General features: G+C 39.2%; 1 protein-coding gene across 4 annotated transcripts in view; it reads left to right on the top strand.

Annotated features, from left to right (window-relative positions):
* The window catches only part of CSNK2A2 (casein kinase 2 alpha 2), a 41,221-nt gene extending 16,721 nt beyond the window's left edge, over window positions 1-24,500 (top strand). For all 4 annotated transcript variants that reach the window (XM_051974572.1, XM_051974571.1, XM_051974573.1 and 1 more), the window contains 8 exons: window positions 8,815-8,874; window positions 11,732-11,815; window positions 13,175-13,285; window positions 13,486-13,587; window positions 15,217-15,317; window positions 16,002-16,150; window positions 17,752-17,845; window positions 24,018-24,500. In XM_051974572.1, coding sequence (XP_051830532.1) covers window positions 8,815-8,874; window positions 11,732-11,815; window positions 13,175-13,285; window positions 13,486-13,587; window positions 15,217-15,317; window positions 16,002-16,150; window positions 17,752-17,828 — 684 coding nt within the window. In that variant the 3' untranslated portion in view covers window positions 17,829-17,845; window positions 24,018-24,500. The remainder of the gene's footprint in view (window positions 1-8,814; window positions 8,875-11,731; window positions 11,816-13,174; window positions 13,286-13,485; window positions 13,588-15,216; window positions 15,318-16,001; window positions 16,151-17,751; window positions 17,846-24,017) is intronic.
* The last annotated feature ends 1,234 nt before the right edge of the window (window positions 24,501-25,734 follow it).

Genomic DNA, 25,734 nt, shown 5'->3' with positions numbered 1-25,734 from the left:
TATCTTTATTGATAATTTTCAAAGACTAATGTTTTCAGTATCTTTATTGATCTGGAAGTCAGAACATATTGCTAACATTAGTACTTTGGGGGGGTGGGGGGAGACTAAAAATCACTTTAGAGAAACTATCCAACCAATATTAGATAAAATTAGGAAGAAATCCATATCATATGTAAACAATTCCTTCCCCACAAGACAAAACAAAACAAAATATGGGATAGTTTGGCTTAGGCCTAGAATTATGGAAAAAACAGGCCTGAGGGTTAAGAGAAAGTGCACTACCTTTGTGATATTGACTGGGAAGGTAAGTCATAGTGTTATTGGAATGAATTTAAATTAGCAAAGTCCAGGAAGCACTTTTCCCAATTTTAATAATTTTAGACTATTTTATCCAATTTAATATAAAGACCTTTAGGAGGATTCAGACAATGAACAATGAAGGAAAAGAAAATATTTTAGGACCCTGGAACTATTTAGTAGTGAAGAAAAAGTGAAATGGTGTTTTGGGGTTGTGGTTTGTTTTTTTAATCTGGTATGAGAAGAGTTTTTATGAAGAGAATGTGGGTTGGTTGTTTTCCTTGTCTTTTGGACAAGAGGAAAATGACATAAAATAAAGCAAGAGGGCTTTTCATTTGGATGTGTGAAAAGACTTCACTATCAGGATGATTCTGTATAAAATGGGTCCACTGAGTTAAGTGGTGTTGATGCTTCTGTTGCTAGTGCCTACACTAGATGCCAGCTTTATTCTGCTCAGATCTTACTGTCAAGATAAACCAGGATGATTAGAATAGTTAGTTAAAAATGAGGAACAAATTAATGGTTTCTAAGATACAGTTATTCTTGTGATTTTTCTTGAAGGAAAAGAATGACATTTTCAGACTACTTTATAGTAAATTTGATTTGAGTTTTATTTTAACTAGTTATACTCCATAAACATGGTCAACATATTGCAAGTTTATCCATATTTAGAATATATAATTTTTTAAACTATTATTAGGACCAAGAAATGTATTTCATCTTAAGATTATTAAAATAGAGAAAACTGAAGCCTTTGCACTTGGACACTTCTGGTTGATTTATTGATTTTTATCTTTACCTTTTTATAATTAGCATTGATGTTTCTAATATTGCTGGGATTCGATTTTGCTTAATTCTCTTAAATTAGTGGAATTATTGACTTGGGAGATACTTTGGTTCTTTGAATTGCAAATGGAATTGCTCAAGTTGCATTGAAAGTAACAATTCTATCTGTAACTCTGCGGTATTCTGTTTCCCTTTCCAAGGCCCACGGGGATATCTGAGCATGTGTGTCTATGTTTGTGTATGAGAGAGACAAACAGAAGTGGAGATAGACAACCTTAGCTGGTAGGGCTATATAATTGTTTGTGAATTTGCCAGTGGGGGGACACTTAAGTGTGGCTGAGAGAGAGACAAAGACAGACACTTTTGAACTTAGACTCTGTTCTTTGGTTCAAGAGGAGCCTCAAGTTGAGATTCCCCCTACCTGAAAACTTAAACCAGAATTTATTTACTTAAGCTCCCTCTTACAGAGAGGCTCTGGCATCAGGGAACCTCTGCTGGGAAAGTTGGTATTTGACAATTGTAGAAAGATGGATAGAGCTTTGGCTGGCACCCCTGTGTTCATAGGCAAATACAAAGGTGATGTGATCCAGAGGGCAGAATGCTACATCAAGTTTGGACATCAGGATATAAAGTCTTTCCCATGAATTGTAGCCTTAGTAAGTCACCTAATATCTCAGTCTTAGTTTCCTCTTTTGTAAAATTTAGATATGCTCGATCTGCCTCACAGGGCAGTGTACCAGCTCTGTACTCAGGTTCTCTTTCCTAAGTCAGACTTCCACTATAGATGTAGATAGAGATCAATAAAACACCTTTTCTCAACAAGGGGATGAAAAGATTGTAACCTGAGGACTGTTGGCTCTGCTTCTCACCTATCTGTTGGACTGTGTGGGATCCACTCTTCTGCCTCTAGAATGAGACTTCTGATAGGTTATAGATGAGTATGCTTTGAAAAACATGCAGATGTTTTTTTGTTTTGTTTTGTTTTCCCATTCAAATAAAGTTGTTTTTAAATTGTGACTTCCCTGTCTATTTTCACAAATAGTTACTCTTGTATTGATCTGGCAGCATCAGTATGGGTATTTGGAATGTCACCTGTCATTTTCAGTATTTTAAGACCACATTGGTCAGCCACATTTACATTTTGTACAAATTAGATTGAAGGGAAATTTGGCCTTTATTTGAACTAACATAATTCCTTAATTGATCTTTCCTCCTATTTTCCAGGGAAGCAGGCAACAACATTTTAGACTTGCAAAATGGAAATGTATCCCCTTTTATATTCTTTTCTGTTATTTCTCTCTATATTACTAAAGGATACTGCTCTTTGGGAAGCACAAATGTGTTTGGTTTGTCTTCAGAAATTTCAGTGCAACATAACTTAGTAGTCCTCACCAAAAGTTTTGCCAATGTTTCTGCTCCTTTTGTGCAGGAATTTTTTTTTTTTAATAACTTTTTATTGACAGAACCCATGCCAGGGTAATTTTTTTACAACATTATCCCTTGCACTCACTTCCCTTCTGATTTTTCCCCTCCCTCCCTCCACCCTCTCCCCTAGATGGCAAGCAGTCCTATATATGTTAAATATGTCGCAGTATATACTAGATACAATATATGTGTGCAGAACTGAACAGTTCTCTTAATGCACAGGGGAGAATTGGATTCAGAAGGTAGAAATAAGCCGGAAGAAAAACAAAAATGCAAACAATTTACATTCATTTCCCAGTGTTCTTTCTTTGGGTGTAGCTGCTTCTGTCTATCATTGATCAATTGAAACTGAGTTAGATCTCTTTGTCAAAGAAATCCACTTCCATCAGAATACATCTTCATACAGTATCATCGTTGAAGTATATAATGATCTCCTGGTTCTGCTCATTTCACTTAGCATCAGTTCGTGTAAGTCTCTCCAAGTTTCTCTGTATTCATCCTGCTGGTCATTTCTTACAGAACAATAATATTCCATAATATTCATATACCACAATTTACCCAGCCATTCTCCAATTGATGGGCATCCATTCATTTTCCAGCTTCTAGCCACTACAAACAGGGCTGCCACAAACATTTTGGCACATACAGGTCCCTTTCCCTTCTTTAGTATCTCTTTGAGGTATAAACCCAGTAGTAGTAGTATTGTGCAGGATTTATAAATTTTTTCTCACAGCTGGCTAGAAAAATGGGACAACATTGTGAACTCACTGTTCACTGATGACATATCAATTTTCTTAATTAACACAACCCGAGGGTACAAAACTGCATTTGTTGCAGTAAATATCATAGCTGAGATTGCACATGAACTTAGCAATAAATTTGGTTTTCCATAGTCTGGTCATTGTCTCCTTTTTATATCTGAAATTGGCCTCTGAAAAAGCAAAAAAAAAAAAAAAAAAAAAAAAGGAAGGTAGATAAAATATGATTTTGTTTTTATTTTTAATATATGTATCATGTAGATTCTGTTGAAGTTGGTCAAAACATTTTATTTAATATTTATTGGAAGAGAAAGTCCTTTGAGTAATTGATTCAGGCTGGTGAGAATTGGCCTCCTAAAGTGCCTTTAGTAGGCACAAAGGCATTGTACCAACCTAGGTTTGTATCCAGCTCTGACTTAGTTATTATTGGCATCTTTGTATCTGTATAGGCCTTTGCCTGCCTTAATCTCTAGTATGTTTGTAAAGTGTTCCCAAATAACTTTTATTCCAGAATAGAAGGACCACTATAGTTGATAACTCTAGGCAAGATTGTGCTGTTGACCCCAGATTTAGGAGAAGGCTGGCTGGGACTTAGGTCCTGTATGACTTAGTCTATGTGAACCTTCACTATAGCCTTTCAATACAACTTTTCTTTTGATAGAAATAAATTGTTGGGAAGATTTGCCGAGTTCAATGGGCTTTTTCTCAAATGTTTAGCTAAACTAGATCAGTGATTAAATTTCAAAGGAAGTTGAAACATTTCTAAAGAAAACTACCGAATGTTTACAGATTTTTATGATTTGCTTTGGAGTTCTTCAGTCACTTATTGTATCATAATAACTCAATAGACTCAAGATTTTTGGCTGCTATTTTATAAGATAGATAACTACGTAATGTGACCAGTACAAAATTAAATTTAAAACATGTAAACTCTTGATAGTGGAAATTTCATTCCCTGGTTTTACTAATTATATCTTGATGGAATTTAATGGTATTTTGATCAGTGATTCAGACTCGAATAGAAACAGACCCCTTCATCCCACTTAAAGACTTAGAAAACCACAGATCAGCCTTATCTGTATTATATTGCATTTTAATTTGATGTTTGGAGTGGCCATTTAACTTTACATTTGAAGTATAAAATTAGGAAAGTTGAGGGCTGCCCTTGTGTATTTCAAAGGTCCTGTTTTGTTATCAGTATGGCTATTGCCTCCCTTTAGTACAGATTATAATCCATTTATATAATCCATGCATATACACATCTCTTAGCCAGGTCTTCACAAATCCTTTTGGGATAAAGGGGGTATCCACTTGAACATATTTGAGGCTTTTCTCGAGGTCTTATTGCATGTGGGTATCATGCAGTATGCAGACTGTCCTTGCCTTTTCACGTTCTGGCTCCTCCTTTCTAATCATTTCTTTCTTGGATAATGTATACTATGCCATTTCTTATAAGTTATCTTTGGTAATAAGCTATTGACTCCTTATATGCAAAATATGTGTTTTCCATTGGCTTTTTTATGACTGTAATTGTTGTAATTGTTGGGGTATCATTTTTCAATGGTTTGTAGTCACCTAGCATAATCAGAATAGTGGTATATTTTTAAATGGGCTTTTATTTTGGGGCTCAGCTTGTGCAATTTCCCCAAAAGCAATACAGCCTTTTCAATTTTGGGCCCATTTGTACAGCTTCAGTATCTATACTGTTATGTTACTCAGTTATATCACAGTCTGCATAGTAGGTATTTTTTTTTTTATTTTCATCTTCAGTCATCTCTTAAAATGAATGTTATATAATTTTGGTTGAAAATTTAAGTAAACTAAACAGTAATTTCCTTCAAATCATATTAGTCATAGAACTGAAGGTTATTTCTGTTGACCCATTGAATAGTGAGATCAACTTTGTCAGGCACTATGCTAAGTGATAGGATTAGAAAGTCAAAAGTTAGTCTTGCTCTCAGAGCTCACATTCTAATGAGAAAGACAACACACAAACATCTGTGTATAAATGTAGGGCAGACAGGATATATTGGAAGTGATAAACAGACTAGCATTGAGGGGAACTGCTTCTTGCAAAAAGATGGATTTTTAACTGGGCTGTTAGGGAAATCATGAGATGATGGTGAGGAAGGAAAGAGTTGCCGGTATGAAAAGTAGCCAGTGAAAATGCATGGAGTTGGGAACAATAAAAAGTCAATGTCGTTGTATCACAGAGAACATAGAAGGACTTAGTGTGGAAGAAGATTCTAAAGGCAGGAGCAGTACAGCTGATAAAAGGCTTTCAAAGTTGTAGGATTTTACAGGTGATCCTGGGGATGCTCAATTATTGAAGAGGAAGGTGGCAGAGCTGGTAGCTGAATGGAGGATGAGTTGGTAGGCAGGCAGACTCACCAGCAGGCCATTGCAGGAGTCCAAGAATGAGGTGATGAGGGGCTGCATCAGGGGAATTGTAGAGGGATGGGGGCAGGAGGCAGTGGTAGTAGAGATGGATTCAAAGAGGAGGGGGCAACTGATTGGATATGAAGGTTGTGAGCCTGAGGGAATCTAGACCTGCACCCTCAGCAGTAATAAGAAAGTTAAGAAGGAAGGATTAAGGCAAAAGACAGTATTTTTAATTTTGGACATCTACAGGACATCTGGTTCAGAATAACTAATGGGTACTTGGTGTTACAGACTCAAGGTGAAAAGCGGGCTTAGATCTGAGAATCATTTTGTTTCGAGATGATAAGTGAATCCATGAGAACCAATGAGATTATCAAGCAAAATAGTACAGAAGGAGAAGATTCAAGGAGCCCAGGATGAGTCTTGGGAAGACTTGCTTCCACCAGAGGAGCTAAGAAGGATTGGCCAGACATAATGGAAGAGAATCAGAAAGATCAGTGTCATGAAAACCTATCGAGGTGTCCATGATCAGCTCATCTGCAGGCTGTGGGGAGCAAGAGGAAGGTTAAGGCACAGGATGGGGCCATTGTTTGCTAAGTGCCAGATCAGTGAGACAAGGGATGAAGTGCATTAGCAGTGATGAGAGTGAATGTCTGACTGCAGTAGTCTGGGAGATTGAGATTAAGGAATGGCTTTGATGAATGGGTATGTGGGAGGGCAATCCAAACAAGAGTAATCCACACAGAGGTGGCCAACAACAAGTGCTGAGCTAAAGTTATATGACTGAAATATGTTGGGCTCATGTAAAACAAAATAGGTTGGCAACTTAGTGTCTAAATCTTTGAACATTAAGCTGTGGAATTGTTGGCACAATGGCTAGAGCCTGGGCCTGGAGTCAGAAAAACCTGACTTCAGCCTTAAATATGGCCTCAAACACTTCGTAAGTGTGTGACCTTGAGCAAGTCATCTAACCCTAACCTCTTCCTCAATTTCCTCAGTTGTAAAATGAGGACAAAAGATCAAACAAGATGATAATGGTACTTAATACAATTCCTGGCACTTAGGTGGTTAATTTTTATTGGAAAATAAGCAAAATTAATGTTGCCTTGTGTTCAATAAAATTAATATCATTTAGCATAGATGTAAATAATATATTGAAAAACTAGTACTTATTTTGTGGCTTTGTACCATTTACCTAGATCCATCTAGTGGTGGAAATGACTTGCAATCTCACTGTGTAGTAGCAAGTTAGGAATAAAGATATTGCCACCATGTTGTCTTAGGCATTGGTGGCAATACCTTGATACTGTTCTGTTGACTTTTCACAAATCTAAAGTTTTTTCACTAGACTTTGAATGAACCTATCTTTATTTTGAAAGAAGACATTTAGAGATGTACATCTTAAAGCTTTATAGAGATTTGATTCTTAGGAAATATAGTTTCTAGTATAATTGGAGCGACTTCCCAAAATCCATAGTGGGAAGAGTGGAGTAGAATGAGGTTCACAGAGAAGCTGATGAGAGCTGTAGGGCAATAAGTAAAATGCCAAGTCTGAGCAAATTACAACATAGGAAGTAGTTCATTTTTAAAAAAAAAATTGTCTATTATGAACTTGATCAACATATCTTAATATATAAAGCAAACAAGAGTATAAGAAATGAAAATGTCATTTTTAAAAATATAGTTTAAATTTAACAAGGTAGTCACAAAATGACCTTGTTTGTGTCCTTTCTGAACTTTTTTTTTTTTTGGCTGAGGCAACTGGGGTTAAGTGACTTGACCAGGGTTACACCGCTAGGAAGTGTTATGTGTCTGAACTCAAATTTGAACTTAGATCCTCCTGACTTTAGGGCTGGTCCTCTATTCAGTATATCACCTAGCTGGCCCTATACTTTTTTTTAAAAAGCATCTTCATTATTACATACTCAGCTGCCTCTCAACAAAGCCCACTCCTCTAGTAGATAAGTATAATCAAGAAAACCAAAATAACTTTGTTTCTAAATAAGTGTCCTTCTATCCTGCTGGTCTTTTAGGGCAAGTTCCTCTGTGAGTAATGAGGTGTAGTAGAAATATCAATTTTTGACTGCATTATGTGCTAGTAGAAGGAATTGAATCTTTAAATGCCTCTCTGATCTCATACTATTTAAGCGACTAAAAATTCTATTGAGAAACTAGAATCATTTTGTTTTTTGTCTTAGATAGAGCTGTGTCTAGTGAACCACTATATTTCCATTTTTATGCTATATTATTAGCCTGTGCTTACTTAATCTTTTCTGAAGGCTCCTCTCTGAATCCCTTTTCTGCAGAAACATTATCCAGCTTCAGTTAACTATGACCACTTCAGCGTCTCTTTCCCACTAGAGAAAGATTTGAGTAGTAGGAAAGAGGAGTTTTGGGAAAGTACTTTCCTTGACTTTCGCCAACTTTACATAACTAACCTCAGTGTCTAAAGCAGCTTGTGTCTTTTCTTCAAACAATTTCACCAGCTAGTTAATGTAGTACCAAGTAAGCCAGTTAATGGGTCCTCAAGAATGAAATATCAACTTGGCAACTCATTGTGAATGTTCTTAAATGAATTGTAGTGCTACTTTGCTAGCTGTGAGGATTAGGTGGCTAGTGTAGTTTTTAATTACTGCCATTATTGTGAGACAATTTATGGTCATTGGTTTTGTGGAAAGGCTGATTAAGAGTTTTAGGAGTTTTTAAACAGACTTTTTGGAATAACTGTTACATTGAAAAAGAAAATTGAGTGAAGGAACCTGAATTTAGTAAAACACTTCTAATAGTCCACATGAATGTATTTTAATAATGTTTTCAGAAAATCTCTTGACCTTGTGAATTGAACTATTGTTCTGAGAAGCTCAAATTATTTTTGTGTTTTACAAGGAATGATGGTAGAAGGAGGAAAGGCCAGGTTGTATGTAAGCCCTGATAGCTTATTTTCTTTTTCCCTACTCAGCTTTTCTCTCCCTCTTCTCAAAAAATGTGAAAAACATTAGCTTTTTTGTCGTTGGTTTCTGAATTTTACCTGGAAGCTCTCTAGATTCTGATGGTAAAACTTGTGAGGGCTTTGTCCTGAAAAAGTGTGATATAGAAAGTAATAACTGGGCGAATACAAAGGGGTCCTATGATTGAACTGACTTTTTTTTGCCATATTCTATTTCAGCAACTATACCAGATCCTTACAGACTTTGATATCCGGTTTTATATGTATGAACTGCTTAAGGTAAGTGACATTAATCAGCAGTCAGGAATTTTTTAAGCAGACTTTTTAGGGAAACTTGATATATTGAAAGAGAAGACTGATCATTTCTTATGTCCCAGCTGAATATATTTTTAGACAAGTTTTCAGAAACTCTTGAATTGTGGTTTCTGCTATTGTTTGGGGGACTCAGGTTACCCGTGTTTTAAAGGAAAGATGGTCAGATGTCATTATAAAAATTTACTAAGCAATTAGACCCTCCTACTTTCTGTAACTTTTCATGATTCTTTGATTTTTCCAATTAGTTCCTCTTTAGGATGAGACCTGCGGCCCTAGCTCTACTCTAACCCGCAGCTGGTTTGATCCTGATGTATAGTCAGAAGGGACTGAGGAAGCACATTGGACACTTGAGAGCCACAGGCATTGTGAACCTTTGCAATATTTCTATAGTTTACAAAGGAATTAAATGGTTCCTTAGCACCAAACAAATAGGCATAAACAGAATTTCGGAAAGGTTTTGGAATAAAGTACTGAGGGGTCAGTGGGTTATTGTCACTGTGGAAGAGAATTATCAGAACAAAATAGTGTTAATATTGTGTCAATAATTTCCAAAACAAGATTCCAGAATTGAATATTACTCTTTCTAAGGAAAAGGATTGTAAGGGACTATAATTCTGGAATTAATGTAATGTATATTTGTAGACATTTCCTTGAAACTTCACTGATTTGGTGGACAGACTCAAAACAATGATTATTCTTTCCTTAATGTTTTTGTCCCACACTAAACCTTTCAGGGAAAGGGGTGGGCTGGGGAGGAGAGCATCTTCTTGAGCAGTCTCGGTTGAGATATATCTCTGAAATATACAGTACAATAGATCCGAGTTTGCATGCTTAGTGATCAGTAATTAGGAAAGATGACTGTCCTGAAGTTACTTATTTAAAGATATTAAGTACTGATAAGGGAATCAAATGAGGAAAAGTTAGACCAGTTATCTGTGTGTATTTGTTACCTTTGAAGAACAGTTATTAAATCCCAATTCTGCTTGTCCATAGTTGATTTTTGTTTTTGGTTTTTGCCAAAGGATGGCTAATAACTATGTTAACATAAATGATAAACCTTGTGTAGTGAATCATTTTGCAGAGCATCTTAATGAGGAAAGTTGTTGGGTGGAGAATGAGAATAGGAAATGCTTACCCAGTTTTGCAGATTGGAGAAAACTGAAAGAGTGGTTTGCTCAGTTTCCTAGAGAGTTGGTTGCACATTCAGAAGTCAAATTCAGAATCTTTTCCATAGGAGCCTTGATTTTATAAGTTCTTTTCAGCAAAACATTGGAGTCTCACTAAAGTAACACTTCTCTAATGCAAAATATAATGTCTGAAGGAATTTATTATAAGCATTGTTAGCCCACAAAATGATGATGTACAACTCCAGAGATGATTTTACCTGTGGTACTGTACCCCTTGCGTCCTTTTGGCAGCTCCTCTATGATATGTGCTGAGCTCCATCCCTTCCCCACTCACCAGCTCTCTTCTCACAGTGGGACATTTGATAGCTGCTGAGTACAAGTGAAAAACTATAGCTCCAGCTTGAATTCATAGTTGCTAAGAGAATTCAAAATACTTTTCATAAACAAAATTATCTGTACAATGTCAAAAAAACAAAAAAACAAAACAAAACCCAGGGCTTATATATATTGTGTGTAGTTATGTAGAGAGCTCCTAAATCATGTAAACTTTTTAGCATGTTTTTCCAAAAAGGGACCTTAATTATGTTTTAACCATCTCTTCAGAATACAGTTTCACAGGAGCATTTTTCCCTTTCTGGGGCAATATAATTAAAATGTCTTGAGCCCCTTCAGCTCTAAGGATAGTCATAGGAAGACAGTCATGATTCTCAGAATGTTGGGCTAGAATTGTACATAGGACATATCAGGGCACAGCCATGGAATGTGTTTTAGCTCCTGTTTTTTCCCCTTCCTATGGCCTTGCACATGTGGCTGACTACTTGAACTATAATTAGGAATGAATCCACTGTTTGTAAAGAGTAATTCAGATAAACAAATGGATTTTGCTTCAAAACATTGCACAGGTAACTGAGTAGGTAGAAAAGTGTTTGGAACAGATATGAGCATGATTGTTCCAAAGGGGATTGCAGTAGAAGCAGGGAAGCCATACTGCTTTAGTTTCTTCTCTGATTTCGTTTCTTAGCTCCTGATGGTTTGGCATTTTGAATTGTCCTTTGGGACTATAAAGGAGGACCTGGCTGCTTGGTGCCTCCTTGATTTTGGCCAGGTCACTGGTTTTTCAGCTGTAATGAAAGGTTGTGCTAAAAGGCCTCAATTCCCTTCCTGCCCTAAATCTACAATTGGAGGACAAGAATTCTTCTCAGGTCATGAAGATGAAAGTTTTAGAGAGTATTAAGTGTATTTTCAGAATGTTGTTTGCTGAGGAAGACTCAGCCCCTGCCCTCAGAGAGCTACAGGCCTACAGGGAAATACAGATTTGACATAGATAATCACATCATACTGTACATTATAGCTAAATGCCTCAGAGGAGGACTGTGTTAAGTTTAACCCAAGCCATTACCTGTTTGGAGGAACATCAATCAGTTCTAAAAATTCTCTATAGGGTTTGAGTAGTTTTCCTTTTCTACTTGCCCTTCCTACTTCTCAGAGTGTGGCTTCTGAGATGTGGAAGTTAACATTCTCTACTTCTACTTCATCTTACACATTCTCAACTGATGATAGTTTGTCATAGTCATCTGTTCCCAGTTCTGTTTACTTAGGTCAGGGTGTCCCAAGGAGTGGTAAAAGGGGTTGGGGTTAGCTTGTGAAGGTCCTGATACATCACTATATATCCTCTGTGTTCTCTCTTTGACTAGGCCCTGGATTACTGTCATAGCATGGGAATCATGCACAGAGATGTCAAACCTCACAATGTTATGATAGATCACCAACAGAAAAAGGTAATATATTGATATTGTGGTGATGATGGTGGTGGGGTGTGCATCATGTTCTTGCCTTACCTCCAGTGCTGGCTTCCAGATTGTTTTGGCGTTACTATCTCCAATAACAGGAAAATGCAGCCTTCATCCCAGATTTAAGTTCTTCAGCTTATCATTGATCAGAGTCATGGTTTTGTGTTAGGCTCCTAAGATTCAAGGTGGTTGGTGGATTCTGTCGCATCTTAAGGTCTTAAAGCCAAACTTATTTTGTTTATTTTAATAGTTTCCAAACATGTAAAGATAGTTTTTAGTAATCCTTTTTGTAAGACTTTGTATTCCAAATTTTTCTCCCTTCTTACCTCCCCTGCAAGCAATTTGATATAGGTTAAATATGTACAATTCTTTTAAATATATTTCCATATTTGCCATATTCCAATTTGTCATAATTGTCATTTATATGTTGTCATGTCATGACAAGAAAAATCAGACTAAAAGAGGAATAAAAGCATGAGAAAGAAACAAAAAAGGTGAAAATCCTATGCTTCAAACCACCTTCAAGCCCCCCACAGTCTTCTCTCTGGGTCCAGATTGTTCTCTCTATCACAAGTCTATTGGAAATGGCCTGAAATCATCTCATTGATGAAAATAGCCACATCCATCAGAATTGATCATCATATAATCTTCTTGTTGCTCTGTATAATGTTCTTTTGGTTCTACTCACATTCACTTAGCATCAGTTCATGTAAGTCTCTCCAGACTTTTCTGAAATCATCCTGCTTATCATTTCTTATAGAACAATAATATTCCATAACATTCACATCATAACTTCTCAGTCATTCTCCATTTGATGAGCATCCACTCAGTTTCTGATTCTTTGCCACTACAAAAAGGGCTGCCACAAACATTTTTGTACAACATGGGTCCCTTTCCCTCTTTTGTGATCTCTTGGTGTACAGACCCAGTAGTGACATTGTTGGATCAAAGGGTGTGCGCAGTTCGATAGCTCTTTGGGCAGAGTTCCAAATTGGTCTCCAGAATGGTCGGATTAGTTCATAACTCCACCAACAATCTAAGCCAAACTTTTTTTGGCTTTTCTAAACTGCGATCATGAGTCTAGCGAAATGTAGGGTGACTGATGAAAACAGTGAGTAGTTTGGTCTTCTGTTAGACTATCAACTGTCTCAGGAGATGAGAAACTAGTGTAATTAAAAAAAAAAAACTGGTAAATAACAGATCCTGACATAGGAAATAGGACCATCTAATTATTAAAAATTCTAATTGGCTAGAAAATGTGGTTATTCCAATGTATTAGACCATTGTCTTAAGAAACAGAAGTCTAAACGCTTTCTTGATGCCTTTTTATTTTTGTCCTGTTTTTAGCTTCGACTAATAGACTGGGGTCTGGCAGAATTCTACCATCCTGCTCAGGAGTATAATGTGCGTGTGGCTTCTAGGTACTTCAAAGGGCCAGAGCTCCTTGTGGATTACCAGGTAAAACTCGCAGGAGGGCTCTTTCTGTCTAGCTGTTAGTTTGGGATCCATTGGGAAGTGTTAGTCCATAGCCTTTGTTTCTCCAGTCTTTTCTCATGGATAACTTCTAAGTGGCCTGTCCCAGTGGAGGCTGGGAGAGCTGGGTTAAGGGAAACAGGCTCCTGCAGCCTCACTCACTGTGGCCTTCCTGGTCTCCTCAGATGTATGACTATAGTCTCGACATGTGGAGCTTAGGCTGTATGCTGGCCAGCATGATCTTCCGAAAGGAGCCCTTCTTCCATGGCCAAGACAACTACGACCAGGTGAGGAGGCACCATCATGCCAGCCAGAAGCCGTGCCCTCTGCTCAGTAAGAGATGCTCTGCCAGGTTTGGAGAGCTGCCAGAGGGATTTGTGGTCCTAGAGTTAGTGGGTATCACCAGCAAATTTAGGTCAAACTTTCTAACTACACACTGGCTTCTTCTGTTATATTCTCATTCCTCCTGAGTCAGATGTCCCTAGCAAGATTTCAGGTCCACAGAGTGGGAAGCCTAGAGACATTATCTGACTTTCCCTTGATCCCAGAGCTCCAGAAGAGCAGGGCTGGGGTAAACCTAGTCTTGAAGACGTCTGTGATCCCCAGCCCCCACACTGCCTGTCCCATCCCAAGGGCATAGTGAGGGCAGTTCTTGGGCTTAATGTTCTTTCCATTAGTCATTGAACTATGTTCCCCCTAGGAGGATCCAAAGGGCCTCTCCTGCCCTTGTGCTCTGAATTAGGGAGAGGGGTGTGGTGGAGGGTGCAGGCCTGGTCCTTGTTCCCTACTGCTTAGAAGCTGGGGGATCTTGGGCAGGCCATGTCACAGTGTTGGCATTTTGTGAATTGGTATGGCCTTAGTGCCATCATCGAGGACTGCTGTCACTTCTCAGAGCAACAGTGGCCAAGAAGGAAGGTCCATTAAAGGAAAATGACTTTTCCAGTCTGTTTGCATTGGTGCCCTTCCTCCTTCCTCCCTCCATCCTCTCTTCTTAAGCCCTTACAAGCTGGCTCCTGACCTTTTCCCGACACCAGAACTGCTCCCCAGAGTTCCCCTTGATCGTTGAATTATCAAGTCCAAAGGCCTTACCTGTCTCCTCACTCTCCTCGCCTTTCTGCCACCTTAGACGCTACTGATTGCCCTCCCCTGCATTATACTCTCTTCTTTCTAGGTTTTCAGGACAGTACTCTCTCCTGATTCTTCTCCTACCTGACTGCCTCTTCTCAGTCTCCTTTGCTGGATCCTCATTCAAATATACCCTCTAACCGTAGGTGTCCCTCAGAGTGCTGTTCTGGGCCCTCTTCTCTTCCTTTTTGACACATTTCACTTGGGGGTCTCATCAGCTCTCATGGATTTTGTGATCATCTCTATGCTGATGATTCTCAAATCTACTTTCCTGCCCCAGTCTTCTCTGTTGTTCTCCAGCCTTGCATCTTCATCTGTCTTTCAAACCTCTCATGCTCTTAAATTTGGCATTTCCAGAACACACTTTTCCCCAACCCCTTGTGCTGCTCCTACATTTCCCCATTATCATAGAAGGGAGCATCATCTTTCCATTCCCCCAGCCTCACAGGTCAGGAGTTGTCCTAGACTTTTCCCTCTGTCTCACCCTCCACAATCAGGCTGTGGCCAGAGCCTGTCGATCACCTTTGCAGCATCCCCTAAGTACAGCCCTTTCCGGACTCTATGCAGGCCCTCATCACTTCACAGTGCTTAATGTTGGCTCAATTAAAATGAGTAATAATGTGTGGCACACTGGGCAGCTCGGATACCAAATTCATTATCAGTATAGTCGATAATGACTTAATTTGGAAGAGACATAGAAGTCATTGTGGCAATCTCCTAATACAGCTTCCTTGAAACCTGCCCGGGAGTTTGCTGCATAGTGGTTTTGTTAAATTTGTATTGTGTTTCAGCTTGTCCGAATTGCCAAAGTACTTGGTACAGATGAGTTATATGGATATCTGAAGAAATACCACATAGACCTGGACCCACACTTCAATGATATCCTGGGGCAGTAAGTAAGAGAGGGGGAGGGCTTTATGGTTTGTCTTATTTCAGAGTTAGATGACAGTGGATGAAAGTACATCTTTCGTATTGGTTCTATCTGCTTTATGATTATATTGAAATTAAAACTGAAAATTTCAGTTTCTCATTGTAAAACACGAAATAGCAATTTACTTGTGTCTGCAAATCAGAACCATTTCTCTATACGATATGAATGCCTTTTACAATTCAAAAGCAGAGTCATATGAAAAACATGATTAATTAATGTTAATAATCCTGAGCAAATCCTTTTATTTAGTTAAAGAAAATGTAGGAAGGAAAAATATGAGAGGAAAACAAACCGCTGGCTTTTTCCAAGAAGAAAGCTTAACCAATTTTTAAAGGTGATTGTAAAGTCACTTGTGCTATGTGTAGTAGTTCTAATACAATGTAAGTTTTGGAAAGATCTCATTTGAATGTTAGGCTAAATTATCAGGTGTTGCACCATGCTTCTAGGAAGAAACCCCTAAGATGCCAGGAGTTATCTATTGTTTCATCACAAAACACTTAGGGGAAGAAGAAAAAATTTTAAGTATAGAAGAAAAGCTCTAAATCAAACTTAGAAGATTTAATTAGTGAAAGAGGCTGTTGTTTTGATGTAGCCTCAATAGTAAGTAATTTAAATTCAGAAACTAAGATTTCATTCTTCCTTCAGACACTCTCGAAAACGCTGGGAAAACTTCATCCATAGTGAGAATAGACATCTCGTCAGTCCTGAGGCCCTGGATCTTCTGGACAAGCTTCTGCGCTATGACCATCAACAAAGGCTGACCGCCAAAGAGGCCATGGAACACCCTTATTTCTGTAAGTGCAGAGATCAGATTCTAGGCTTTATGGAGTGACAGATCAATTGAGGCTTGAGCAGTGAAAGCGGTGAATTGTAGCAGCTTTTGGGTAGATTGTTTCTAAAAACCATTATCAGCCAGCACCATCTGTCTCAAACTAACGGAGTCTGTAAGGTGCCCACTTCCTCTTGAAGAAATGGGGCTATTTACAGAACTGGACAAGCATTATTTGGATAGAATTAAGTGCTTCTATGCTATTAACTTAGAAACTACGGAAAGCAGTCAATGTTTGCCCACAGAGACAGATCAGGGATTATATATAGTCTTTCAGAGTAGGATAAATTACTTATTAAAATAAGGAAATGAAAAATATATACAGAAAGGAAAGCAAAACAAAATTCTTAGTGGCCTAATTTGTGTTTTTAATATTTACATATGTGCAATTTAGGTGAAGGCTTCACTTCATTCAAACTTGGAGGTGTGCTAAAAAAAATCTTAAATGTCTTTTCTGTGACTAGAGTTGCTATTTAGTAGTAGAAGAGCTCAGGGCCCAAGGATACTAACTGGGCCTAAGTTCACTCGTGAATTGGGATCGAAGTTGCTGGCTCCTTGGACTTTGCAGTCTTCTGTTTACTCTGCCACAGACTGTGTGAGACACACAGTGAAGACATGAGGCAATGTTCTGTGTAGTAGGGGCAGGACCTGTGCTGGTGGAAGGCTCCTGCCTCTGGCACTGCTCTCTTGATGTGGACAAATAGCTAATACCTCTGATCATCCTCCCTTTTCCTTTTTTTTTTTAAATGAAGATCATATCTGTAATACTCAACTCCTAGTATGTCTGTGAAGATCAAAGGAAGATAGTACATTGAAAGCACTTAAGCTTAAAGGCCTACCTATAGGTCAGCTCTTATTATTGGTAGGTAAACAGTATCTTAGCCTTAGGGAAGAGCCATAGTTTCCTTTGTTTGGATAATACTTTTATATTCAGAGGTCTCCATTTGATCAAAAGTTGATTGCAGAAGTGGTTGAATAAGTTAGAATCAATGAATGTTATAGAATACTGTGATGCTGTAAGAAATGGTGAAGAGGATGATTTTAGAAAAATTTGAGACAACTTGTATGTCCTTTTGCAGTAAAGTAATTCAGTAGCCATATTATAAAGACAGACAACTTAGATTCAGGAACTCTGATTAGTACAAGACCAAATCATAATTCCAGTGTCCTTGTGGTGAAAGGGGTGTGTCTCCCTCCTGATAATGACCTTCACCAGGGACCGAGACATAATTTTTTTGGACATGGCCAGTGTAGAAATTTGATACACCTCACTATACATGTCAATGGGTGAAAAGATGAGGAGGTAAGAGAAAAATTAATGTATGACTGAAAATGAAGTTTTTAAAAATTGATGTAGGAGCAATTTACTGATGTATTTTTGTGAAATTTTCCTTTTTCTTTGAGTGGTATTTATTCTTCACTACCACATTCATGCCTTCAGCATGACACTAATTTTTTCTGTCCTTCTGGAACTCTTAGTATATGAAATGGGAAAGGGACCTAAAAAACCCTGTCTACCTATTTCACCTTTTTGTCCTGGCTGACATTATTCTTTTTCTTTTGTAGACCCTGTGGTGAAGGAGCAGTCCCAGCCAAGCTCAGAAAATTCTGTGCTCTCCAGTGGTCTCTCAGCGGGACGATGAAGACTGGAAAACGACGGGTAATTCAAGATTGATGATAACCAATAAAACATCCAACCAAAAAAAATCTTGAAGGAAAACTACAGTGTGATATGAGAAATTCTGATCGTTCCTTCCAAATACAAAGAAGAGTTAAGAATTTTTTTTAGTCTATCAAAAAAAAGAGAATTCCCAGTAAACGGGGAATAGCCGACAGTCTGGCATATACTTTAAGAGCTAGGGAAAGGCCTCTTTTCTTTGGAATGAATGGGAGATGAGAAGCTCAGAGTTGTTGAAATGTCATTTTTACTTGTCAGGAAACCATGGTTCAATTGACCAACCCAGACAACAAACTCTGAATGTCTAACTTCCTATCTATTCCATTGTGCTTCCGGTTTCCTTTGGCGAGATCCAGGCTCAGGTTTTAGCAAAATGTCAGCCGCCACTGACACAAAGGAGATATTAAAAGTGACAGTATTTCTTTCTTTCCTTTTTTTTTAAAGCTCTTTTACAAATTCATGTTTTACACATTTTCTTAATGGCATGAGCTCTCCAGGGACTGTCCCTCATCACTGCAGTTTTCCTTTAAGTCTCCACGAATATGCGAATGAACTGAGATCTTTGCTGCCAAACAATCCTCTCGGGTGTCATCTGTCATCACTTTCAGTCTCTTGATGTCACTGCTAAGGGCAGTCATTTCCATCAAAAAATTATACGTGTAAGTGTGTGTACCCCAAGGCTCACTGCCCTTGACGCTGGTTTGTATGCTTTTGTGTCAGTGGTAGGAGAACCTCACAGGATTTCCTTGCCCCAGACTATCCATGTACACATATTTTAATACTGAAAAAATAGGCTTATTGTTTACAACCAGCACTATCAAAGAGCAAAAGTCAGTGCCTCTTAATTGGGGTAACGGGGTTAAAGCTAGTGGCTGCCACTCTCTGGTTTTTATAAAAAGAGTTGCCATCTTAGTTCATTCAGAAAAGACTTTGTGAAGTATCAGTAGGGGACCTTTCTTTCCCTTTTCTTCCTTCCCCCCTGAAAGAAGTTAACTTCTCATGGAAATCAGAGGAACGTATTCTTTAAGTTCTGATATATTAGACGCATAAACCTACAGTATTCTATTTGAATGAGGTAACTATCATTCATGTGTCAAGAATCTGAGTAGTGTTGGAAAGGCCCTGAAATAACCTAGGTTACTGAGGAGAAGGTATTGGGGTGGGGGGGTGGGGATGAAACTGTAGGACTTCATTAAGGAAAGGAATGGCACCACTGGAGCAGGTGGGAACAGATTTGAATCCAGGATGCTAATCCACGTGTGTTAGCGGAGCAAGCTAGATTTGGGACTGTGAGGCTGTGATTCATTTTATGGGTATGCCCTTGAAACTCGTCACCAGCACTGTTTAACGTGGGTTGGGCCTGTTGATCACAGCTGCCTCTCGTAGTTCTCTGCTGGGAAAAAACTGTCCAGCAACTGGAGACTTTACACATTTAGGCTAGAACTAGAGGTGTCTACCACCCTTTAGGATTTCTTTATTAACTATTTAATAATGCCATACTTTTTTATATAAGGTTAGATTGTTTGTTTGAAACATCTGTTTACATTCCATATTCCAATAAAGTCATATTGGTATTGGTAGCAGGTCCTATCTATAAATGTAAATTCTATTTTGTCTTCTGGTCTGTGGGAATTTAAAATGCAAAAAACCAAAACCAAAAAATAACCCAACCAAAATCCTAAACACTCCATTCCTGTCAAATTGAATTTACAGATGAGGAAACAAATTCCAGAGCCAGGAAATGCAAAAGGCTAAGGTTCTCATACCACCACTCTCAGTCCTACATTGCCTATTCTGCATTTTGACTGTGTGTCTAATTCTACCTGAAAATAAAAATATGAGAGATATATCAAAGAGTTACAGGCTAAATACTTATCTCCGGGTGTCAGGCCACAAAATAGTTTCCAGTAGCTTGCCAATGTGCCTTTCCTTAGGGACATGTCCAGAGCCTACAAGTAAGGGCTGTTCTGTTAGTGGATTGTTTTTTGCTTTCTGCTCCTTCCCCTCTTACTGGAAATGGCATCTTCTGTGAGACCATGCAGAGTCCACTCCTAGGATGGGGGCATCCTAGGCAGGTCCTGAAGCAGTACTAGTACATTTCCTTCCTTTTCCTGATTTTTTTCCCTTAAAGCAACGGAAGCATATTCAGAAGAAAAGTTGCCTGCTCTCCTTGTGCTTCCCAGCTTTCTTGGCTTGCTCCTGAGAATCTGCAGTCCCATTTCACTGGCCTGTGTCTGGCATTTTTAATCTCGGCTTTGACATGGAACTAGATCCTTCTTAGAAAGAGCACACTTGACTGCAGAGAGAAAGTGTGTGAGCCATCCACTGTTACCTTTTTGTTGGAGCACTTTCTCAGCAGGACCCTGTCTACATCTCTCAGCTTCTTTCTTTTACAGTTGTTCTGCAGCATAGTCAATATAGGCTGGATATCTGTAGGCCTCTGCCTGAAAACAAGTTTTGTCTGAAGTGGTTAACATCCCTTATCTGTTTGAGCACTAAATTTAATAGAGGGTAAGATGATTTTATTCTGGCTAATCATAGATGCCCCTTCAAATGGCATTACTTTACATATTGTAACTAATTGCCTTATCTTAGAAAAAATTTTAGTGATCTGCAGAATATCTTTAGTGGTGATTCTTGGACTAGATCTCCCAGTCATATTAATTTGAAATTCTATCTGATAAATAGCAACAGAAGCAAAGTGCCTTTGGTAGTGAGGTATATCTATACTTTCCTAAAGAATAGCAGAGGAACATGGAGAGAACAAAGCTAGTGTTTCACTGCTATCTCAGGTACTACCCATGTTCCTAAGCCCACTTGGGTGAGATTTGATATATGTGATGGTTTACTGGCGATGAATAAGCATGATTTCAAAGCAATATTTTTATTCAAAACTTTCTGGAGCTGCTAAGAAACTGAAAGATTTACTGAAGGATTCGTAGTATTTTACAGCTGGTCTACATTAGCCCTCACCTGGCCTGGAATTTGACAGTAATAAAGTTAGACCTGTCCTCATCTTTGTTCCTGCGCCCATTGTGTGTTATTAGAATGAAGAGAACTAAAAAGCTCAGTTTGTCCAGAGAGCCCTAACCACCTTCTTTGTTCATACCTGTCAATCCTTTCAGAAATAAGTGGTCCTTCAGCTGAGTGTCCTGGGCCAGGTATCCCATGCTGCAGATACTGGAAGCTCTAATAATAGGATCCTAGCTTTCCAGCCAGAAGGAGAGCCATATAGCCTGCAGTTTACCCCTGCTTTTACAGAGTAGGAAGCTGAACCCCATTTGAGGGGAAGCATTGGGCACGGGTTAGGCAGTATTGGAGCAGTTTGGTTTTTGTTTTTGATTTCCTGAGCATTGGCTAAGAGTCAGGAAGATCTGAATTTGAGAATCCTACCTCAGGTGCTTCCTAGCTGTGTGACCCTTGGATAAGCCCTTTCACACTTCATCCTCAGTTTCCTCATCTGTAAAATGGAGATAATGGCACCTACCTCACAGGGTTGTTGTGAGGATCAGATGAGATGATCTATGTAAATAGAGTGCTTTGTGACCCATGAAAAAGGGCTTTATATGCCTGTCAGGCCATCGAACCTGGACCATTCTGGAGTGCTGTCTTTGGAGAGGAGCTAAGGAAACATGGGGACCTTAGGCAGAGGTCCTGGATGGTGGTGCCAGGGGAAAGGCTCATTTGAGGGAGGTGTGAATTAAAAGAACTCTTCTGTGTACTACAAACCAAGCAAGTGAGGGGAGAAGTCGGGGGGGGGGGGGTGCCAGGAAAAGTACTCTTCAGAGAAGGCAAGCTTCCTGAGAGTGGGAGCCAGAGCCAGAACCTAGGGTGCTACTGTTCCTGTAGAACAGACTCAACAGGTGTCTGAATGGTCTGCCTATTCTGGCAATAAGGTTGGGATAGAAACCTGAGGGTATTGGTGCCAAACCATGAGGGGCATGATGTGGGTATCCTTGGGGGGAAGAGGGGAATAGGCTTGTTAGTAAAATGCAGATGATCCCTCTTGACTTGTCAGACCTTCTGTTTAGGAGCAGAAAGCTGTGATAACCTTTTGTGAGCATGCAACGCATCCTGTCCATAAAAATGACTAAATAGTTTTAAAAGACTAGAGGCCATTTAAAACAAACTCCACTCACCATTAAAAACTCAACAGCCTAGTCTCAAAGCTTCCAAGAAAGGTTCCAACTCTTATGTTTGGTAAATTATTAGGAACTAAAAAATATCTCACTGTAGGAGAAAGATCTGGATGAAAAAAGTAAAAAGTAGAAGTGAGGAAATGTAACCCTATACAGTCTCCAGTGGGTGCTAGACTCAATGTGGTTCTCTACTAGATGTATTTGTTCAAAGAATTAAAACCCTCATACCCTGGAAAGAAGACATACACTGGGGTAGGAATACACAAGTAATGCATGCACTTGGGGACAGAAATAGCAGGCTGTAATAAAGTTTTCTACAAATGTGATCCTTAACCTCTGAGTGAATTGAGTAGGGATTTTTTTTAAGCCGTCTTTTACAGTACCAACAAATGGGCAGTTTTTTCCTGCTGGCCATCTCGACTGAAAATGGTGCTTAAGACTTTGGGGACAAATTGTGAAGCCCACCTGGAAAGCTCGGATAAGCCGTCACGAACTAGGATGCTGACCGTCTCCTGCTGACTGAAAAAATCACACGCAATCTGTGAACTAGTTAAGACAAATGACTTCTTAAGATCCAATGATCACATATCATTGTACAATCTGTGTGCTGCTGCTACTTCTGCCCTTAGAGGGGAGAAAATGCCATGTTCAATCAAGCCTGTTTTCATAAATAAAAGTTTTACCAACCAAATATTTGATGTGGGGAGACTTGGCTGCTGGTTGCTATGAGAACCTTAAATCTTGCATCTTCCATTTCTTGAGTGAATCTTACTCAAAGATTGTATACATGGTGTTTGCATTTGATTCCCATGATTTGAAGCATTTGGCAGGACATCCTGTTAGCCCCTTGCTGTGCACAGCATCACTTGCAAGAAATACTTAGGTGTGTCCTGCCTTTTCAAATTGAGTGTCTTATTCTGTTGCTCGCTTGTGAGTGACATAGGTAGCCTAAAAAACTGCTTTTATAGGATTTCAGTTGGCAGTAAATGTTTACTTTTTGTTTTTAAGTTGAACCATATGCATAACTTAAAAGATTGTTCCCTTCCATCGTTGGAATCCTGAAAGTTCAGCATCCTTGAGTTTCTTATATCCTCTTCCTTATACCCCCTTACACTGTCAGCGGTCACGAGGAAAAGCTCCCAAAGAAAAATCAATGTAGATGGGGTTAATCTTCCCACCTTCCCACATATGGAGAATTAGGATTAATTGTTTTTCTCTATGGTTTCATACCCATGCTTTTATGTGTACACCCTTATCTGAGGAGACACCAAACATTTTTATCCAATAAATTTTTTACAAAATGAGTTTACTATATACACTGACTTCACAGATAACTTTGAGTGTGGCTATCTCTTCCAGTGCCTTAGTTCACATGTGTAGACAGCTTTCGAGATTTCCTTTTTTTCATGTTGCTGTCCTTAAGGCTTTTCCACATGAGTACAGAGTCAGGGAGAAGAGGAATTGTCTTTTACTTCTTGGACCTCAAAACCAAATTCTCTCTTCTAATGTCCTTCAAAAAAAATGGGGAGGAAGTGTCCATAGAATTCTACCATTGTACAAAAGAGATAGCCCTTCTGGGGATTTCCAGAGGGTCTCCAGAGATTGGCTGCTGAGAGGGTTGCTGGGCTTTCCACCTACTATAGTAGAGGGGCCGCAGAACCTCCAAAATGGGGAATCTGGGGAAGACTGGGTCATAGTGCTGTTAGTAGAAGCATGTCCAATCGGTCCATAATCACTGCATCAAATCACTGAACCCCATTCCATTGATGGAAATCTTGGCCCAAAGCTTGCTCTTGAGCAGCAAGGTGGCACAGGGGAGAGGGGACTAGAAAGCCAGGACCAATCCTGCACATCCAAGAGCATGACCAGTTTGCTCTTTAACTGGCACTTGGAGCTGGTTTGTGAATACAAAGTTGGCCTCCCATGGGCCAAGCAGCCCAGGTAGTGGAGGCTTGCCCTCAAAGTACGATGAGCCTCATTAACCTCGTCTCTTCCCTCCTCCTGTCTCTCCCCAGGTCTGATGCTGTTTCTCCCACTTTTCCATAAGCAGAACAAGAACCAAATCAAATGTCTTAAAAACGTGTGTACAGAGACCACATGCAGCGGACAGACACGTCACAGTGACAGGTTACGAGAGCAGGAACCACACCAGCTGAATGGCAACCAACAGTTTATAAAACAAACCTTACTTCTGAATGTAAAAGGTTCATATGCCTTTGACTTCCTGTTGACTTCCTTCTGACCCAGAAAGCATGGAAAATGTGAAGGGTATGCAAAATGGTTGTTGGTTAATGTTGCTCCCCTACTTCCTATATCCCCACCTCAACCCATTGACCTTTGGCCTCGTGGTCCCCCTTCCCCCCTTCCCCAGCAAACTGTATTAACAGCTGGCCACAAACTCCACAGTGGGGAAATGGGGGGAAATATATGGCATGATGGACAGTTATATATTATAATTAAAAAAATTATATATTATTGAATAAAAGTTTTAAAAGAAATGTATGAAGAGTTTTCAGTATGAAAGGAGCTATGAGCTGAGGCCCAGAGGAACAGCTGAGAATTCTGGAAATGGCTGTGTTGAAATAGTGGCTCTGGTGGATGGGCCCATGGTGTGTTCTTGGCCAGAGTGGAACAAGGGCAGACCTAGGAAAAGAAGGGGACAGAACAGTTTGGTAGAGAGTGACTCCTCAGAAAGGTGTCAGAAGGTAAGAGGGATTGGGTGAGCTCCTTCTAGATACTGGGCTAACTTAGGAGAATGGGGAGCAGGAACAGTGAGTGAAAAGGACAAGTTTCACTTGGTTCTCTAAACTTTCCCCTTGTTAATCTTCACAGGCCTTGACGAGTAAGAGCAGCCTGTGTCATCACAGGGGAGAATCCCTTCTTCCCCTAGCAGGTGGTTCCGCTGGCTCACCTTTTAGCCAGCAATAAAGCTTGCTTTGCTCTTATCAATGAACTCAGGAAGATTATTTAGCTTTTCCCTTCTCTTCCCATCCTCCTTTCCCCTCCATTCACATACTCCATTCCATACCTCCCTTCTGCGCTACTCCTTCCCTGCCTCACCCCTAATACTTCTGAAGTAGAGTTTTGCCATAAGGGTTGAGAAGCTTTAGAGAGAATCGGTCTTTTAGCCTGCATGGAGGTCTCACATCTATGGGACTGCCTACCTCTGAACATAATCTGAAGGTTGAAGACTTCAGTGAAATCAAATTATAAGGCAAATGGATCAGAAAAACTGACTGTCCCAAGTGGGGAAGAGAGACAAAATTGGGAAACTATATTTGCTTAAAAATTGGCTTTTTTTTTTTTTGGCTTTGAGCAAAATTCTTGTCAAGAAATTTACAAAAAAGCTTCTTTCTGCCCTTCACCCTCCCAACACAGACAGGACCAATAGAGAAGAAAGTACCTAAAAGTGTGATCTGGTCTTCTGTTTTTCTGAATTCCATCTTTCCTCCTAGTTGTAAGAAGTAGTAGGGAAAGAAAGAAAAAATTCCTGGACATTTAATTGGAACAAATCAGTTATGATGTAACCTAGATCTCCATTACTAGTCATTTCCCAGTGGCATTATTTTTCCTTTGTTTCAACAAGTGCTTATCTTGAAATAATGTAACTATTAACAAATGTGTATATCCTTTTTTTTTCTCTGAAGAAGTAGGGGATGGGGAATTATCTGCTAAGAGGAGTTTCTATCTTAACTGTGACTTCTCAGAAGTATTGGAGCTTGAGGCTGTATG

This window comes from Antechinus flavipes, chromosome 2, assembly GCF_016432865.1.
Source record: "Antechinus flavipes isolate AdamAnt ecotype Samford, QLD, Australia chromosome 2, AdamAnt_v2, whole genome shotgun sequence".
Taxonomy (NCBI): domain Eukaryota; kingdom Metazoa; phylum Chordata; class Mammalia; order Dasyuromorphia; family Dasyuridae; genus Antechinus; species Antechinus flavipes.
This window is presented reverse-complemented; position numbering and strand designations above follow the sequence as displayed.